The 19,017-nt window shown below is 39.5% G+C and overlaps 2 protein-coding genes across 2 annotated transcripts; both read right to left on the bottom strand.

Moving 5' to 3' along the window:
- Positions 1–742: 742 nt before the first annotated feature.
- LOC130919860 (uncharacterized) lies at positions 743–3,713 on the bottom strand. Its single transcript, XM_057842479.1, has 6 exons — positions 3,542–3,713; positions 3,331–3,476; positions 3,197–3,258; positions 2,992–3,114; positions 2,741–2,839; positions 743–944 (listed from the first exon to the last, which is right to left on the bottom strand). The coding sequence occupies exons 1-6, from the start codon at positions 3,662–3,664 to the stop codon at positions 841–843; spliced, it is 657 nt and encodes a 218-aa protein (XP_057698462.1). The 5' UTR covers positions 3,665–3,713; the 3' UTR covers positions 743–840.
- A 7,055-nt stretch (positions 3,714–10,768) lies between these two features.
- On the bottom strand, positions 10,769–18,097 carry LOC130919861 (uncharacterized). The gene is made up of 6 exons (XM_057842480.1): positions 17,888–18,097; positions 14,995–15,137; positions 14,859–14,920; positions 14,654–14,767; positions 11,104–11,202; positions 10,769–11,033 (listed from the first exon to the last, which is right to left on the bottom strand). The coding sequence occupies exons 1-6, from the start codon at positions 17,999–18,001 to the stop codon at positions 10,909–10,911; spliced, it is 657 nt and encodes a 218-aa protein (XP_057698463.1). The 5' UTR covers positions 18,002–18,097; the 3' UTR covers positions 10,769–10,908.
- Positions 18,098–19,017: the final 920 nt, after the last annotated feature.

The following is a 19,017-nucleotide window of genomic DNA, read 5'->3' as shown; positions in this document are numbered from 1 at the left end:
TATATATATATATATATATATATATATATATATATATATATATATATATATACATACAGTGCCCTCCATAATTAGTGGGGCGAAAAAATCCCACCTAAAGATAAAATTATTTGACATCAAATAAAGTGTGTCACAATTATTAGCACCCCTGTTGTTAATACTTTTTACAACCCCCTTTTGCCAACAAAACAAGGTCTGGGGACTGAGATGGCCATGGGAGGAGCTTGATTTTGTGTCTGGTGAACCATTTCTGTGTAGATTTGGCCATATGTTTAGGGTCATTGTCTTGCTGAAAGACCCAGTGACGACCCATCTTCAGCTTTCGGGCAGAGGGCAACAGATTTTGATTTAAAATGTCCTGGTATTTCAAAGCATTCATGATGCCATGCACCCTAACAAGGTTCCCAGGGCCTTTGGAAGCGAAACAGCCCCACAGCATCACTGACCGACCCCCATACTTCACAGTGGGTATGAGGTGCTTTTCAGCATGCACATCTTTCGTGACACGCCTGACCCACTTAGAGTGTTTGTTGCCAAAAAGCTCAATCTTGGTTTCATCTGACCAAAGCACACGGTCCCAGTTGAAGCCTGGGACCATGTGTATTTTTGTGTGAGATTTTTGTTTTTCAGGGGTGCCAATAATTATGGAGGGCACTGTACATAAATATATACTGTATATACTGTATATGAGCAACATTTTAAGCCACAGACATCCTGCTATTGACATGGTTTAAACACCAAAAACTTGTCATCATTTTTATTGACATTTTCAACATGGGTCGGCAAGGCCTCACACATGACATATATGTTTTGTCATTGTTGTGTGGTTTTTTTAAACTGTCAATCAAATCCACCAGTGGCTTGTCCAATACTTTTCCATTTTCCAACGTGATGGAGCAGATGGATCAGATCAGGGGATTCGACAGGTACATATGGGCAAACATCTGGCAAAAAAAAAAGAAAAAACAGATTTCAATTTGTTTCAAACAATAAGTCATGGCTGATTAATAGCTGTCTGACAACGCTTGATGGAAATATTTGTTCTTAAAGAGTGGTGGACTTGTGGGGGTTGAATAATTTTGTCAATGAGGTAATCACAGAAAGGCCATTAATTGGAATAGTCCCCAAAATATTTTTGTTATTTCAGTTGTATTTGTCTATTTGACATGTCATTGTTTGTTGTGATTATAAACAAGATGAAACATGTCAAACAAAACGCTTATCAAATGTGGGGGTTTAATAATTTTGAACACAACTGTACTACAGGCTGTGGCAAAGAGCGTGCATGCGCTCTAATGGCCAACTCCTAACTTATACACAGTAAAATAACCACGCCTCATACAAAAAAAAACAACAACAAAAATCAGGCTTTGAGGATTCTTGCATATGCATCCCTAAACTATACAGTGGGGCAAATAAGTATTTAGTCAACTACTAATTGTGCAAGTTCTCCCACTTGAAAATATTACAGTGGCTGTGTGTTTGAGATCATTGTCCTGCTGAAAGACCCAGCCACGTCTCATCTTCAATGCCCTTGCTGATGGAAGGAGATTTTCACTCAAAATCTCGATACATGGCCCCGTTCATTCTTTCCTTAACACAGATTAGTCATCCTGGTCCTTTGCAGAAAAACAGCCCCACAGCATGATGTTTCCACCCCCATGCTTTACAGTGGGTATGGTGTTCTTCAGATGCAATTCAGTATTCTTTCTCCTCCAAACACGAGAACCCGTGTTTCAACCAAAAAGTTCTATTTTGGTTTCATCTGACCATAACACATTCTCCCAGTCCTCCTCTGGATCATCCAAATGCAAACCGCAGATGGCCCTGGACATGTACTTTCTTCAGCAGGGGGACACGTCTGGCAGTCCAGGATTTGAGTCCCTGGTAGCGCATTGTGTTACTGATAGTAGCCTTTGTTACTGTGGTCCCAGCTTTCTTTAGATCATTCACTAGGTCACCCCGTGTGGTTCTGGGATTTTTGCTCACCGTTCTTGTTATCATTTTGATGCTACGGGGTGAGATCTTGCATGGAGCCCCAGATCGAGGGAGATTATCAGTGGACTTGTATGTCTTCTATTTTCTAATAATTGCTCCAACAGTTGATTTCTTTACACTCAGCGTTTTACCTATTGCAGATTCAGTCTTCCCCGCCTGGTGCAGGTCTTCAATTTTTTTCTCTGGTGTCCTTCGACAGCTCTTTGGTCTTGGCCATAGTGGAGTTTGGAGTGTGACTGACTGAGGTTGTGGACAGGTGTCTTTTATACTGATAATGAGTTAAAACAGGTGCCATTAATACAGGTATCGAGTGGAGCCTCGTTAGACCACGTTAGAAGTTAGACCTCATTGACAGCCAGAAATTTTGCTTGTTTGTAGGTGACCAAATACTTATTTTCCACTGTAATTTGGAAATAAATTCTTTAAAAATCAAACAATGTGATTTTCGGGTTGTTGTTTTTTTCACATTCTGTCTCTCACTGTTGAGGTTTACCCATGTTGAAAATTACAGTCCTCTCTAATCTTTTCAAGTACGAGAACTTGCACAATTGGTGGGTGACTAAATATTTATTTGTCCCACTGTACCTACTAAATTTCATTCTGATTCATCCACGAATCATGGAGGATTACATAAGAATGATGCACACCCCCAACAACACCAACATGAGCAGAAAATTGCCAGGCCTTCAGCCAGTCACAAGAATAAAAACATAAGCTTCAATTTCAGCCTGTAAAATATCACCTGTTTTTGGGTGCAGGAATGTAGGTGAGGGTAAATTCAGACATGCCGCCTGCTTCTTCAACTCCTCGATCTCAGTCCGCCACAACTTTGGTCTCCTGCCTGATGAAGCAAATGATCTACGTTTCATGCATGTACTTTGATTCTTTTCTTACATTTTACAAAACTCTTGTCCTCTGAGGTTTACTGTTGACAATTGGCAAGTTTTGTTAGCGGTGAGTTGCATTCTCACAATTGAGGCCTCTAAGTCTTACTCAGAAGCTGTAAGCCCCTGTATGTGTTTATTCCAATGGTGTAATTGGAAAGAAGGAGGATACAACTGGAGCTGTTGGTCCTCATGAGAACCTGTTTGACGACCATGGGACGCTCCTCTAATTCTAACAAACAAAAGAGAAAATATTTGTTAGCAATAGTCCAAGAAACGCAGGAACATTAGCAATATGAGTGCTGGTTGCTCACCCATGTGGAGAATGTTGTTGAACAATGTATACTTGGAAGTGACATTGAAGCAGCGGCCCAACCTTAAGAGAAAAAAAAAGGGCGGAGTTATAGGTTATGTTATTGTCAACCTTGACCAGCTATAGTTGTAGTACATTTTTTGAGCTTGAAACACATGGAAGGAGTTGCTCTCATTGGCCGGGTAGATAAATCTCCATACGTTGTCCACAAACTTCTCCGTGAGGAATTGGGCTCTTGGCATGTTGGTACTCTCTGCTGTGTATATCCATGAGCCGAAGAACTATAGCACAAGGAAGAATTGTCACTTGTGTACAATGTATGGACCCAACATGTGGTGCATTTCACCTGCTCAAGTCCTTGGATCTGCATCACTTGCGTCAGCTTGTCACAGTCAGCCAAAGGAGCCGAAAAGCCCGTGGGCAAAAGCGCAGCGACAATGATTAAGAACAACATTTTAGCTCCACACATAAATTCATGTGGAGATGTTCGAGTTGCTTGGTGCAGAATGGTGACCTGTTCTACTCCATGTTTATTAATGTGCAGGTATCAAAGTTCAAACAAATGTTTACACATGATTTGTAATGTGCTTTGGGATACAAGAGAAGGTCGAGGCATTGGTTGTCCAAGCCTTTGTACCTGGGTTTGTTTGTTTTTTTAATGGAGATTTACACAAATTAATCCACCTATTAATGCTACCACAATGATAATGTCGCACTCATGGAAACCTTCAATAAACACAAAAATGATATAGTAGCATGAAACTGTGCCAAACAGACTAACTGGAGCAGTTCAGAATCAATACTTATTTAAGTAAAACAACATCAACAATCGTATTATATATAATAAGAATGCAACAACAACTTGTTGGAAATCCTACTTTGGAACCCTAATCCTCATATAAAACCCTAATTTGAAACCCTTAGCCTAGTTTTAAATCCTAATTTGAAACCATAATCGTATTTTGAAAGCCTATTTCCTAGTTTGAGACCCTACTGTGGAACACTAGCCCTAGTTTGAAACCCTAATTTGGAAAACTAACCTTTGTATGAAACCCTAATTTCAAACCCTAAACCTTGTCTGACACCCTCCTTTTGGCTCCCTAACCCTAGTTTGAAACCCTACAAACTGACCAACATGCAATCCTGAACGCACCATTAAAAAAAAAAAAAAAAAAACTAACAAATTATTTGGTGTTTCATTTAATACAAAATAATTACAGTATAGTATAAATGATTATTATGGAAATATGATCACTAGTGGTGTCAACAATAATCGATGCGGCGATGCATCCCGATGCGGGGCATGGACGATTCGATTCGATGCGGGCAACAAGCCGAATCGATTCAGCGCATTTTAAAATATATAAGTACGTTCAAAAACCTTCCCTGCGCAATTCGGGTGATGCAATGGATTTGGTTTCCCCATTTGTATTATTATTGTCATGTTTCATTTTTTACACACTGCATAACTCTGGTCAAGTTTCCCACCAACCTCATAGAAGCCAAAATGTCTCCAGATGTCAGCTTTCAATGTCTTAGGTGCATCAAGAATCTTTCTTGCTCCCTCTTTCTCCGCTTCAGCCATTGTTATGTTATGTCCTATCTCTAGAGGTTAGATCTTGTGCCCGAGTTCGGGTTCGGGCCCAAAATGTTAAGCATTCACGTTCGGGTCGGGTCGGGTCGGGCCGCCCTGCGCCGGACTAATAAAAAAAAATGGGATAAAACCAAGAGCAGGCTCTCTGTGTTGTGCATTTGCTTGTGCACTCACATGAAGCAGTGGCGCTGCCCGCTTTTTCTTCTTCTCCTCCGCTGTGGCGCTTGCGATTCGTTACGAAAGACACTTTTATCTATGCACAGAAAGGCAACACAAATGTGATCCTTTTAAATCCTCTCCTCTGCGTGTCTGCAAACTCGTTTTTTTTTTTTTTAATATATTAAACTTTCCCAACGTTATTTCGTTGTGAAAATGATTTTATAATTATCACAAAAATATGTAGACTATTTAAACATTAAGAAAACTTGCGTTTTTTTTTCTGCCAACTGAGAATTCGTTACGAAATACTTTTATTTATGCACACAAAGGCAACACAAATGTGATCCTTTTGAATCCTCTCCTCTGTGTGTCTGCAAACTCGTTTTTTTTTATTTTTTATTTTTATTTTATATTAAACTTTCCCAACGTTATTTCGTTGTGTAAATGATTTTATAATTATCACAAAAATATGTAGACTATTTAAACATCAAGAAAACTTGCGTTTTTTTTTCTGCCAACTGAGAATTCGTTACGAAAGACACTGTTTTATGCACACAAAGGCAACACAAATGTGATCCTTTTGAATCCTCTCCTCTGTGTGTTTGCAAAATCGGATGTTTTTTTTTTTTAATATTAAACTTTCCCAGCGTTATTTCGTTAACGCGTTGCTTCTATAATGATCACAAAAATATGTAGACTATTTAAACATTAAGAAACATGCGTTTTTTCTGCCATCTCGAAGAAATGAAAATAAATTGCTGCTGCTGCGTTTTTTTTTTTTTTCGCGTCACTCCAAGCCGGGTCGGGCTTCAGTACCAGCTGGCCGTGTCGGGTCGGGCTGGATTTTTTAGGCCCCATCTAACCTCTACTATCTCTCTGCTCTCTCATTTGCAAAAAAAATGATATTTCCTCATGTTGAAACAGATTGTTATGGCTGCTAAAATGCTGCTGCACTTCATTTTAATTCATTATTTTTTATTGTTATGTGGTACTTACTAATTGCATTTCTAAGTTGATTGCACATATATAGTGGGCTAGGCCTACATTTTACTTTTGTTCTACATTGCAATTTAGTTGGATGTTTTGTTTGCAACTGAAGTGATCCCTGGAGTGATATTGCGATAAAGATGCTGCTGCACTACAATATCTTCTTTGTCGCTTTCTTTAATATTTACTTGAATATTTTTATCGATGGGTTGTTGTGACTAAAATACAGTGACTGCTATTACTGATTTTGCACAGGAGTTCAGATGTTGCATTGTGTGAAAGGCTGCTACTGTGTGTAAAAAAAAGAGAAAGCCCTGGTCTCATTCAAATCACCAATTAAATGCTGTGATCAGTTTTTTGTTTTTTTAAAAGAAATATATATCTAAAAGTATTTTCATTTGACTTCAACCAGGAGAGTTGTTTAATGTCTGACCGCTTGTGTTGCCTCATGATTCACGAAAAATATGCTTTGCTTTAGAATTTTAATGCATCCCAGGCTTTAAGGCATCGCAATGCATTGCCGAATCGAACCGAATCGAATCGTGACCCTCTTAATCGAATCGAATCGAATGGTGGCCCTCCGAATCGTAATCGAATCGAATCGTGAGGGCAGTACCGATGCACACCTCTAATGATCACTGTGTACCTTGGCTTATGAGTTTAACTCACTGGCCGCCTTTGATGGCATATGATGAGCCCAACTGGACTGGACATCTATCATCTTTAATGGTAGCCAATGAGTTAAATATTTATTCTGAGATCTGTAGAGATGTGTACAGAAAAAAAAAGTCTGTAAAGGACAGAAAAGTACTAGGGCTGTCAAAATTATCGCGTTAACGGGCGGTAATTAATTTTTTAAATTAATCACGTTAAAATATTTGACGCAATTAACGCATATGCCCCGCTCAAACAGATTAAAATGACACCACAGTGCAATGTCCACTTGTTACTTGTGTTTTTTTGAGTTTTGTCGCCCTCTGCTGGTGCTTGGGTGCGACTGATTTTATGGGCTTCGGCACCCATGAGCATTGTGTAATTATTGACATAAACAATGGCGGGCTACTAGTTTATTTTTTGATTGAAAATTTTACAAATTTTATTAAAACAAAAACATGAAGAGGGGTTTTAATATAACATTTCTATAACTTGTACTAAGATTTATCTTTTAAGAACTACAAGTCTTTCTATCCATGGATCGCTTTAACAGAATGTCAATAATGTTAATGCCATCTTGTTGATTTATTGTTATAATAAACAAATACAGTCCTTATGTACTGTATATTGAATGTATATATCCATCTTGTGTCTTATCTTTCCATTCCAACAATAATTTACAGAACAATATGGCATATTCTATAGATGGTTTGAATTGCGATTAATTACAAGTTGTACGGTTTCGGCGTAATTTGTACAAGTGAGCACTGATTTTTAAATCATTGCGCCGTACGTTCAAAATCTGTATGTTTTTCATGCGTTACGTTTTTTTTTTTTTTTTCTCCGTACGGGTTTTGTCACCGTTTCGGCAATGAGACAAATTCGTTACTATGCGTTACGTTGGTTGAATGACGCGAGAAAAGTCAGAGACACGGAGAGAGAAGACTGTTTGATGTGAAGCTGTAGCAAACGCGATGCTAGGCTAGGTGGCTCCAATATTTCCTGACTGTAGCCAACAGCCTACATACAATCTACGCCTAGATATCACATGTATGTGAACTAGATGCGAAATGATACACTTGCCGCCGTTGGTAAATAGCCGCCATCTTAAAGGTAACACCAGTTACTTTGCCAAGTAACTAATTACTCTTACATTCAGGTAACAGAGTTACTAACTCAATAACTTTTTGGGAGAAGTCATTTGTAACTGTAATGAATTACTTTTTAAAAGTAAGATTAACAACACTGGTCATAAAGATGAAGTCTGCAGAATGAAAAGTGACGAAAGAGGAGATTTTATTCTGCCAATTTGTTGCCGACCACAATTTGCCTGCAACTTTTGCTGATCACTTCTCAGAATTAGCAAAAGAAATGTTCCCTGACTCAGAGATTGCATCGGTAAGTTAATTTTATCATTTGATCTTTTTGAATTATAATTGGACGCACTAACGAACTACCTTCAAGTCAAACTGATATCAAAAGACTTGATAGAAATTGCCAAAAGTGCTACATACAATTATAAAAAAAAAAGTCACTGTTAAATTTTAGTAATCATGATGTGGCTGAAGATATTGATTGTTCTTTGATTGCACCAGGTTATATGTTACAATATTACCAATAAATTCATTTTACCATATTGGCCCGAATATAAGACGGTGTCTTTTGCATTGAAATAAGATTGAAAAAGAGGGGGTCGTTTTATATTTGCGGTCTAGACATTATACCCATTCACGACGCTAGATGACGCCAGATATCATTGAAGCGATGGTCTGACAGATATCAGCTACTCTCCCCATTCACGACGCTAGATGGCGCCAGATATCATTGAAACGATGTTCTGTCATGACAGATCTCGGCTACTAGTTTAACCAGTTTGCATTATTTTATTGCAATGTTTTTCCTTATTCAGATTTGTTTCAAGACTACAGTTACAGTTAGACTTTACTTTGATGGTTAATGCAGTTATTGCAATTTTGTTGTTTTATCACAATAGATTGGTTTATTTACATTTCAAAAAACCAGAAGCCATACATTTACGAATGTGATTGCACTTTAGTTTACATATTTAAATGTTCAGATATTAAGATTTGAATGAGGCAAACTAACATGCTTTTTCTCTGAAATATATTGTTATAATCATTTGTTTCAGATGTACTGTAATTATTTTCTGTATAAAAATTAATTTGGTGTTCAAAACGTCTTTTCAAACCTGAGTCTTGAAAAAGAGGGGGTCGTCTTATAATCAGGGCCGTCTAATATTTGGGCCAATACGGTATTTTAAAATTTTAGTTTTATTTTTGTTTCACATTGCACGCTATATACAACGTTGTAAGATTAGTCACCAATTTGTAAGGCCATACGTCACTATTTGTAAGATTGCCAACGGCCTCAGGTTGACAGGTATGCACTTGCCATCTCCATGTGGAGAAATATTCTTCTATGGGATTAAGGAATGGGAAGTATGGTGGGAGGAACGTCATTACCATTCTGTTGTGGGTTGCAAACCATTTATGATATTTATCCAATTATGTTAAAGTGGTGGAAACCCACGTTGTTGCAAATAATCACAAATTTTGGCAGGTTAAAATGTTACGTAAAATAAGTAATGAAAATTCTTAGAAATAAAAACACACATGGGCAGTGAGACTATTCAATAGAGACCCATGATCATCCATTTTGACCATCATGGCAGACGCAACTGTTAATGTAGGAAAGGGCAGAGAATTGAACAAAATCATTTGGATGGATGCACAGAAACAACTTGCTCAAAGAAATGAGAAACTGCTTTTTTGATGTGCGCTAGTGATACAATGTTGCGAGGGTTGAACAAGTAGTTTAGAGAATTTCAATTCTGATCTGAGAAACATACCAAGCAATTGAGAAAAACTGTAAGAAGCTTTCCACCCATGTGTTTTTGGTGTGAAGGCTTTTCAGAATGGGAAGTTTATGTTGGGTGAGATTTCGAGACATTTTTGAGTTGGAACGATGTAAATCGTTCAAAGAGTGTGAGATGGGTGGCACGCCCAGAAAACAACAACAGCAAAAAACAGATGTTTAGTGTTATGATTAAATGTGCTTTGACTCATGTTAAAGCATTAAAAAAACATTACCCAGCTCTCTAATATATAGGTGTTACGATTAAAGATGTCCCGATCAATCGGATCGATCGGGTCCGATCGATCACGTCATTTTCAAAGTATCGGAATCGGCAAAAAAATATCGGACATGCCTTTTTTAATTTTTTTTTTTTTTCTTAATTAAATCGTTTACTAATTGTATTAAACGCGTTAACGGCGTTAATTAATATTTTTAAAATTAATCACGTTAAAATATTTAACGCAATTAACGCATGCGCTGCACGACCCACTCACGCATTGTCACGTTCAATCTATAATGGCGCCGTTTTACCTATACATAGAGCTAAAACGCAGCGTAAAATGAGTAGGGAGAATTTTGGCAGCCTTTGGAGCCTTTTTTTAATTGGCCAAAGCCTTACAATCCCTCTCTCAACAATTAGAAATATCTTGGGAAGCAATGTGGGGAAGAAGGGTAGTAGTTGATCTTTTTCTTAACACCCTATGTTATTTCTCAACGCAGAGAAGATATATCAATTGGTGCCACTACGCACAGTCATGGTTGCACTTCCCATCATGCATTTGGGCAGAACAGTTAAATGACTACAGTATCATTTACTGAAAGCTCAACAAATACACTAGATGGCAATATTTAGTCACAACATACAAAGTCACATTTATCCTTTAAGAATTACAAGTCTTTCTATCCGTGGATCCCTCTCACAGAAAGAATGTTAATAATGTAAATGCCATCTTGAGGATTTATTGTCATAATAAACAAATACAGTACTTATGTACTGTAAGTTTTATTCATTTTTTTTCTTAATGCATTGCCAAAATGTATATGATCGGGAAAAATTATCGGGAATGATTGGAATTGAATCGGGAGCACAAAAAAAAAGCAATCGGATCAGGAAATATTGGGATCGGCAGATACTCAAACTAAAACGATCAGGATCGGATCGGGAGCAAAAAAACATGATCGGAACAACCCTAGTTACGATGTTTAGGTGTTAACTGCAGTCGTACAAGTTTTGTTTGACATGCACATTCATTTTTCAAACCCTGATTCAAGCAGGACTCTCAAAGTGCAAGTGTCAAAAAAGGAAATGATACAACTAATGTTTGGTGAGTGAACTTTACTAGCAAATCATAGCAACTCACTACTAAGATTACAGTAAATTTGATTTGTAGATTTTTTCTGCTGATGCATGGACAACAGAACACATGGATTCCCTGTAAAAATCAGTTAATAAAGAGGTCAAAAAATGTGTCCAGCAGCCTCGCAACTCGCTGTCCCATCTTAGCCTCTAACAAGGAGTTTAAGGCGGCAAGCCCATCCGAGGCTGGAAGGTTGTCTGGGCAGAGTTCTGCGTACAGGAATCTATATGAATACTGTGTAAAGGCAATGGTGAACAAATGTGCGCTCAAGCTTCTTACCATAATTTGGGTCCATCATGAGTGGAGAGGGCATCTGGAGACACTTGGCTTGCATCCTCAACATCTCCACATTAGCAGTTGAGACAGTCTGTTGTCTGCCTGGAATTCCACAAAGCAACCATCAACCAAGTAACTTTCAAATGAGCAACCAAAGCCAGTCAACCAAGCAACAATTAACAACCAATAAATTGAGTACCAAAACAAGAAACATTCAGAAAACAACTAACCACGCAAGTTCAAGCATGCAACTCTCAACCATACTGGACTGTCTCAGAAAATTAGAATACACAATATTCTAATTTTTTGAGACAGTCCTGTGTATATATACAGGACTGTCTCAGGAAATTAGAATACACAATATTCTAATTTCCTGAGACAGTCAGGAAATTAGAATATTGTGTATTCTAATTTCCTGAGACAGTCAGGAAATTAGAATATTGTGTATTCTAATTTCCTGAGACAGTCCTGTATATATACACAGGACTGTCTCAAAAAATTAGAATATTGTGTATTCTAATTTCCTGAGACAGTCCAGTACAACAATTGTCCAAAACAAAAATCAAGTAGCGATTAACGTTAAGCAAAGTTAATGGTAACCAATGAGTTTGATGATTGTCCTATAAAATATTTACCCTTATTTAACCTTCTGGTGGATGAATTATGAAATCAAGATTTTTTTCTCTGAAGTGTTTGCATGAATTGTGAAATCAAGATTTTTTTTTCTGAAGTGTTTGTATTCTTCTTAGCACATAAAAGTGAGAAGCAGAAGTATTTGCACCCCTTGTGATTTTGCAAATTCACTCACTTAGAAAATAGGTACAGGTCTGAAATTTCTATCATAGAAGTATTTCCACTTATAGAGACATAATCTAAACAAAACAACAACAAAAATCCAGAACTCAAATTGTATGATTTTTCAAGAATTTATTTGTAATTTACTGGGGTTCATAAGTATTTCTACCCCTGAGAAAGTTTGTGCTAGTATTTAGGAGACTGGCTAGGCCACTCCAGAACCTTGATATGCTTTTTACGCAGCCACTCCTTACTTGGCTGTGTGCTACCGATTATCGTCATGTTGGACAGTCTCTGACTGAGGGATGGAGGTTGTGGCTCAAAATCGACGATACATTTCACCATTCATCCTCTGCTTTATACAGTACAGTCATCCTGTCCCCTTTGCCGAAAAGCAGCCTCAAAGCATGAGGTTTCCACCCCCATACTTCACAGTGGGGATGGTGTTCTTGGGATTGCACTCGTTCTTCTTTTTCCTCCACACAAAAGTAAAGTTTGCACCAAAAAGTTCTACTTTAGTCTCATCAGACCACATGACTTTCTCCCATGACCCCTCTTCTTCCTGGGCAATGCATGATTTTAATCCATTGCACTGTAGTATTCTACTGACATTAGCCTTTGAAACTGTGCATCCAGTTTTTTTCAGGTCATTGACCAGCTCCTGCCATGTAGTTCTAGGCTGAGCCCTCACTTTTCTCATCATGAGTGATGCCCCACGAGGAGATATTTTACATGGAGCCCCAGTCCGAGTGTCATAATTATTGCTGTTCTTGGGGGTACAAATACTTATGAACCCCAGTAAATTACAAATAAATTATTTTTAAAAATCTTGCAATGTGATTTTTTTTTTAGATTCTCTCTCTATAAGTGGAAATGCGTCTATGATTGAAATTTCAGACTACCTATTTTCTAAATTGGTGAACTTGCAAAATCACAAGGGGTGCAAATAATCCTGCTCCTAAGTGTACATTTTCTTTCATTTTTCAAAATAAGATTTTTCCATGAAGTTACAGACATGTCCAATACAGTAGACTTCATGCACCTGGACACTTAATACAGAGTAGATTGCTTAGTTAGGGAGGGAGGCCATGGAGTGCTTTAAAGGTAATGACAAGGGTCTTGTAAGTATTTTTGTTGTTGTTTTTCTTTTAAACCTGTCCTGTTCAGCTGTTTGACACGGAGAATGGAAGTCTAAGTGCTCGTTTGGCATGAACAGTTTTAATGTTTCACATTGAGAGTACGACATACTCCCATTGTGATCATTCAACATACCTTGTTTATTATGACAAAGCAGCGAACAGGAAGGGGTTATGGGGGAACAGAAGAAAAGAAACACAAGAGAAGAAAGAAAAGAAACACAAACAACAACAAGAAATACATTGAACATCTACACTAACTACTAATATGTTGGTGCTATCATCAGCTAGATGTATTTCCGGTTGACACCATGTGTGGGGCCTGTTGACCAGGGAGAGACGGGGACGGGGTGGGGGAGTCTATAAGCTAAGTGATTAAAAGGGGTAGAGTGTACACAAATCAGCTCTGTGATCTAGAACCCAGTAATCGTGCGAATCCCTTGTCAGTGTAAGCCCGTTGGTGACCGACCCTACGCTGCCCTGTCGCCACTCCCAGCACCGAGACCCCCCTCCCCAGCACGCCCTATCACATCCAGCCGCACGTGAGCCCCACCAAGTGCGCGACAGCCATGCGGGCACCAATCCAGGGCCACGGCTCCCACCCAGCCAGCCCAGGGCGGGAGGGGTTCAGCGCAGCCCATCCTTCCACCCACAGCCTAGCAAAGGGAGCCATCGTTTCGTGTGTCCCCTCCCCCCTTCGGGATCCAGGGTGGTCCCCCAGGCCACCCGCGCACCCATCAACCGGCCTTCAGGGATGGCAAGAGGGGACGCACCACCAACCCCATGCCCACCCCCGTCCACCCACCCGGCCCATGAGCCACAGCCACAGCCCCCAACAACCGGCACGGCACGCCACGGGACCCACGGCCCACCAAGCCCAGGGCAAGGCAGGGACCCCCGCCGGAGCAGGCAACATCCAGCAGATACACCGGCGCCCAGCCAGCAACCCGCGACGGAGCACAGGGCAGATACCCAGTCAGAGAAGAGAGGGGAAGGCGGAGGCAGGAAGACGCCGAGGAGCCGCCACGGGGCAACGCGAGATCGGAGCCCCGACGTCCCCCCGCTCCCGCGGCCGGCAGCCCAGGCAGAGGGGAGGACATGCCCCAAGGGCCACACCATAGAGAAAAAGTGTGGGACCACCCTACCACCCTATTACTGTGCTGCCAGGTTCCCGGCTGGCAGCCATTACCTAGCCCCGTGTAGGATTGTGAGGTAGTGCAATGTATGCATTAAAATAGGAGAGCTTGGCTTGGGGCAGTGGGACCGCAGCATGGAATTTCTACCCAGCCGCCTGTCCCACCGCCATTTGCCGGAGCTCTCCTGTGGAGTATGAGAGTCTTGTAATTGATTCTTAGTTTTACTGGGAGCCAGTGAAGATGACGGAGGATGGGTGTGATGTGATGTGTGGTGGGAGTCCTAGTGATGAGGCGTGCTGCTGAGTTTTGGAGGAGCTGCAGTTTTGTAGGGACTTATTTGTGGGACCGAAGCGCAGTGAGTTACAGTAATCAAGCCGGGAAGTGACTAGAATACAGACAAGAGTGGAAGCGGTATGGCGGGTGAGAGAAGGGAGGAGGCGAGAAATATTGCGAAGGTGGAAGTAGGCTGATCTGGTGATGTCTTACTGAAAAGCATAAGACTCCTAAAGGAGTCATGGCTAGATTTTACTTCTTCAAAGACGACCAGACAGTCTGGGCAATCCGTCTGCAGGTACACTTCCTTCAGGTAGAATGGATGCTCTGTGAAGAAAGAAAAAACAGACACCAATGTGGAATACCCATAAAGGTGTTACATTATAATGGATCTCTGCAAAACAAATCTCCCACCCACCAATCAGCATTGTGCTGTTTTCCATGGTCACGTTGTAGATCATGCTGGAACACTCATTGTAACTAGAAAGAAAAAAAATCTCTATTTGACAATATGTTTGTTTTCAAGTGGGAATGCATCTACTGAACAGGTTTACATTTTCTGCGTCTGCAAGATGGTAAGCACGTTGCTGAGGGGGGTAGCTCTGATGTCCAGCCAGATGCTGTTGAGCAGATATCCCAGGGATCGACTTCCCGGGAGGTCGGAGCTTCCGCCGATGTACAGCCAGCGCCCCAACATCTATCAAGACACAAAAACACTCACACTCACCCGCATAGTCTGATGCACATGGATTTGACTGTTTTATTATGAAGAGATATTGCTATTGTTTATATAGTTTTAAACAAAACATTTATTCATTCATATATATTCTGAAACGCTTATCTTCAAGAGGGTCGCAGGGGTGCTGGAGCCTATCCTATGATACAACGGGCAGGAGGCAGGGTTTACCCTGAACTGGTTGCCAACCAGTCACAGTAAACAAAACATTTCAATTTGAAATCAGAGGTCATGGAAAATAGCGCAAATAAACAAATATTACAAAATAAAACTATTTCCCAATTATCCGCTCCCTTCATTTTTACTTATAACATTATGATTATATTAGGTGTTTTTGCTTTTTAGCGAAAGAGAAGAAGAACAAAAGATGTCAATTTCCTCCCTTTGGTCTTTACAGTAAGATGTCTCACTGATTAATGTCAACGATGAAATTTGTGTGTGACTAATGTTGGTAATGATCAATAGAATTTATCCATTTTATTTTTAGTAACATGATAATGGTGGACGAATTTCCAAGAAAATGTAGACCTTTAAATTGTTGTATTGAGACTACAAAGAGGAATCTTTTAATTTTGTTTGGATTATTGATTCTAACATGAAAGTTGATGTAAATTGGTAATGATAATTTGGATTTGTTGTTTGAAATTCACTTTTATTACGTGAACTAATGGTGTTAAAGCAAATACAGTGGTATGAAAAAGTATCTGAATCTTTTGGAATTTCTCACCTTTCTGCATAAAATCACCATCAAATGTGATCTGACAAAATGTGACGTCCTTTTTTTCAATGACCAAAAATAGGGTTGAGCAGATATTATTTGAGGTAACAAAAAAAGGGCCTTTAGTTTTACACCAGTGTTGTTTTTTACCAAAATATTTCATTGCTACTATTTTCCATGACTCATGATTTCAAACTGTGCATATGATGGGATTATACTAGTCCTTCTAAAAAAATTAGCATATTGTGATAAAGTTCATTATTTTCTGTAATGTACTGATAAACATTAGACTTTAGTATATTTTAGATTCATTACACACAACTGAAGTAGTTAAAGCCTTTTATTGTTATAATATTGATGATTTTGGCAAAAAAGTCAAGAAAAACCAAAAATCCCTGTCTCAAAAAATTAGCATATCGTGAAAAAGTACTCTAAAGAAGCTACTAACCAAATCATCTTAATAAACGAATTAACTTAAAACCCCTGCCAAAGACTCCTGAGGCTTTTAAAAACTCCCAGCCTGGTTCATTACTCAAAACCACAATCATGGGCAAGACTGCAGACCTGACTGCTGTCCAGAAGGCAATCTTTGACACCCTCAAGCAAGAGGCTAAGACACAGAAAGAAATTTCTGAGCGAATAGGCTGTTCCCAGAGTACTGTATCAAGGCACCTTAGTGGGAAGTCTGTGGGAAGGAAAAAGTGTGGCAGGGAACGCTGCACAACCAGAAGAGGCGACCGCACCCTGAGAAAGATTGTGGAGAAGGGCCAATTCCAGACCTTGGGGGACCTGCAGAAACAGTGGACTGAGTCAAGTAGAAACATCCAGAGCCACCGTGCACAGGCGTGTGCTGGAAATGGGCTACAGGTGCCGCATTCCCTAGGTCAAGCCACTTTTGAACCTGAAACAGCGACAGAAGCGCCTGACCGGGGCTACAGAGAAGCAGAACTGGACTGTTGCTCAGTGGTCCAAAGTACTTTTTTTTCTCAGAAGAAAACAAATTTTGCATATCATTCGGAAATCAAGGTGCCAGAGTTTGGAGGAAGACTGGGGAGAAGGAAATGCCAAAATGCCTGAAGTCCAGTGTCAAATACTCACAGTCAGTGATGGTCTGGGGTGCCATGTCAGCTGCTGGTGTTGGTCTACTGTGTTTTATCAAGGGCAGGGTCAATGCAGCTATCTATCAGGAGATTTTGAAGCACTTCATGCTTCCATCTGCTGAAAAGCTTTAGGAAGGTGAAGATTTCATTTTTCAGCACGAACTGGCAAATGCTAACAGTGCCAAAACCACTGGTAAATGGTTTACTGACCATGGCATTACTGTGCTTAATTGGCCTGCCAACTCTCCTGACCTGAACCCCATGAGAATTTGTGGGATATTGTGAAGAGGAAGTTGAGAGACACCAAACCCAACACTGCTTAAGGCCGCTATCAAAGCATCCTGAGCCTCCAGAACACCTCAGCAGTGCCACAGGCTGATTGCCTCCATGCCGCGCCGCATTGAAGCAGTCATTTCTGCAAAAGGATTCCCGACCAAGTATTGAATGCATTGCTGATATAATTGAAGGTTGACTTTTTTTGTATTAAAAAACACTTTTTTGTATTGGTGGATGAAATATGCTAATTTTTTGAGATAGGGATTTTTTTTCCTGGACTTTTTTGCCAAAATCAATATTGAAACAATAAAAGGCTTCAACTACTTCAGTTGTGTGTAATGAATCTAAAATATATGAAAGTCTAATTTTATCAGTACATTACAGAAAATAATGAACATTATCACAATATGCTATTTTTTGGAGAAGGACTCGTACATTTGTACAAATTTCAATTACAATGGACCTCTGATAATAATAAAAAAAAACCAACATAAATGTGTATTAAATACACAATGTAAGTCTTATATTGTGTAACCATGAGTCTGAATTGACTTGGGTTGGAATCCATTAAAATATTAATCCATTTACGTCAATATACAAATGCGGCTTGCACTTACTTCGTGGTTGGTAATGCTTATTGGCTTCAGCAGAGTGTCACAACTCAACGGTGGATCAGCTCGGCCCAGGGAAAGGAGACCCAGTAAAAGCGCAACAACACCACCCCTCTTCATCTTCTCGTCTGAAGACTCTTAAAACGTTTTGACTCGGACAGCTGTGGACGTCAGTGAAGCAAACAGACACGAGCAGATGGGTTTTTGTGGTTGCGGGGTGGTTGAACTTTGACCCATGAAAGGAATGGAAAGAATCTCGATAGAACTGCACTTAACAAGAGCTGCTTTGTTGAGGCGATTATTCTCATTAGGTCTAAAACCCATAACAGTACTTAGGTGTATATGAGGATCAAGTAACTCAGTAGTTTGATACATTTGTTCTTTCCATCAATGCTCAAAGGATATCATTTGACACTGTTAGACTACTTGTGATGACTAAGTGAAGACTGACTGATTAATCGGTTCACTAATTAAAAACTTAAGAACAAAAGGCCTTTGTGGGTTTGTGTTTTATCTGCCCATTTCATTTGCGCCAAAGTGTCAATTATCTCACTTTTGAATGGATGTAAAAGATCCGAGCTGAACATAAGCAGTTAGTGACAAAATTTGCAGTATGACACTTAATGACATGTTAATGCTTATGTTATGATGTTATGATTATTTTAATAGTCGATTAATCGATGAACTAGTGAGTTCGAATAATTGGATAAGGAACATAAAAAATTAAAAAATTAAAATACCTCAAACAGTATTAAAAAAATGATTTAAGTACAACAAAAGAACACTTGCATAGCAAAGGTCCGCTAGCTTGAATGCTATAAAATGCTAACTTTTTTTTTTTTTTACAATGCTCTTAACAAATGGTTCAAACACATGTCCCCACATAGTGTAAAGCGCTTTGAGCACCTTGAAAGGTGGAAAAGCACTATATAAGTATAACACCACTTACCATTTACCATTTGACACTGTTAGACTACTTGTGATGACTAAGTGAAGACTGACTGATTAATCGGTTCACTAATTAAAAATTTAAGAACAAAAGGCCTTTGTGGGTTTGTGCTTTATCTGCCCTTTTCATTTGCGCCAAAGCGTCAATTATCTCACTTTTGAATAGATTGTGAAAGATCCGAGCTGGA

The sequence above is a fragment of the Corythoichthys intestinalis genome, chromosome 8 (genome assembly GCF_030265065.1).
Source record: "Corythoichthys intestinalis isolate RoL2023-P3 chromosome 8, ASM3026506v1, whole genome shotgun sequence".
NCBI classification, from domain to species: domain Eukaryota; kingdom Metazoa; phylum Chordata; class Actinopteri; order Syngnathiformes; family Syngnathidae; genus Corythoichthys; species Corythoichthys intestinalis.
Note: the sequence above shows the minus strand (reverse complement) of the source record. Positions and strands in the feature narration are given on the sequence as shown.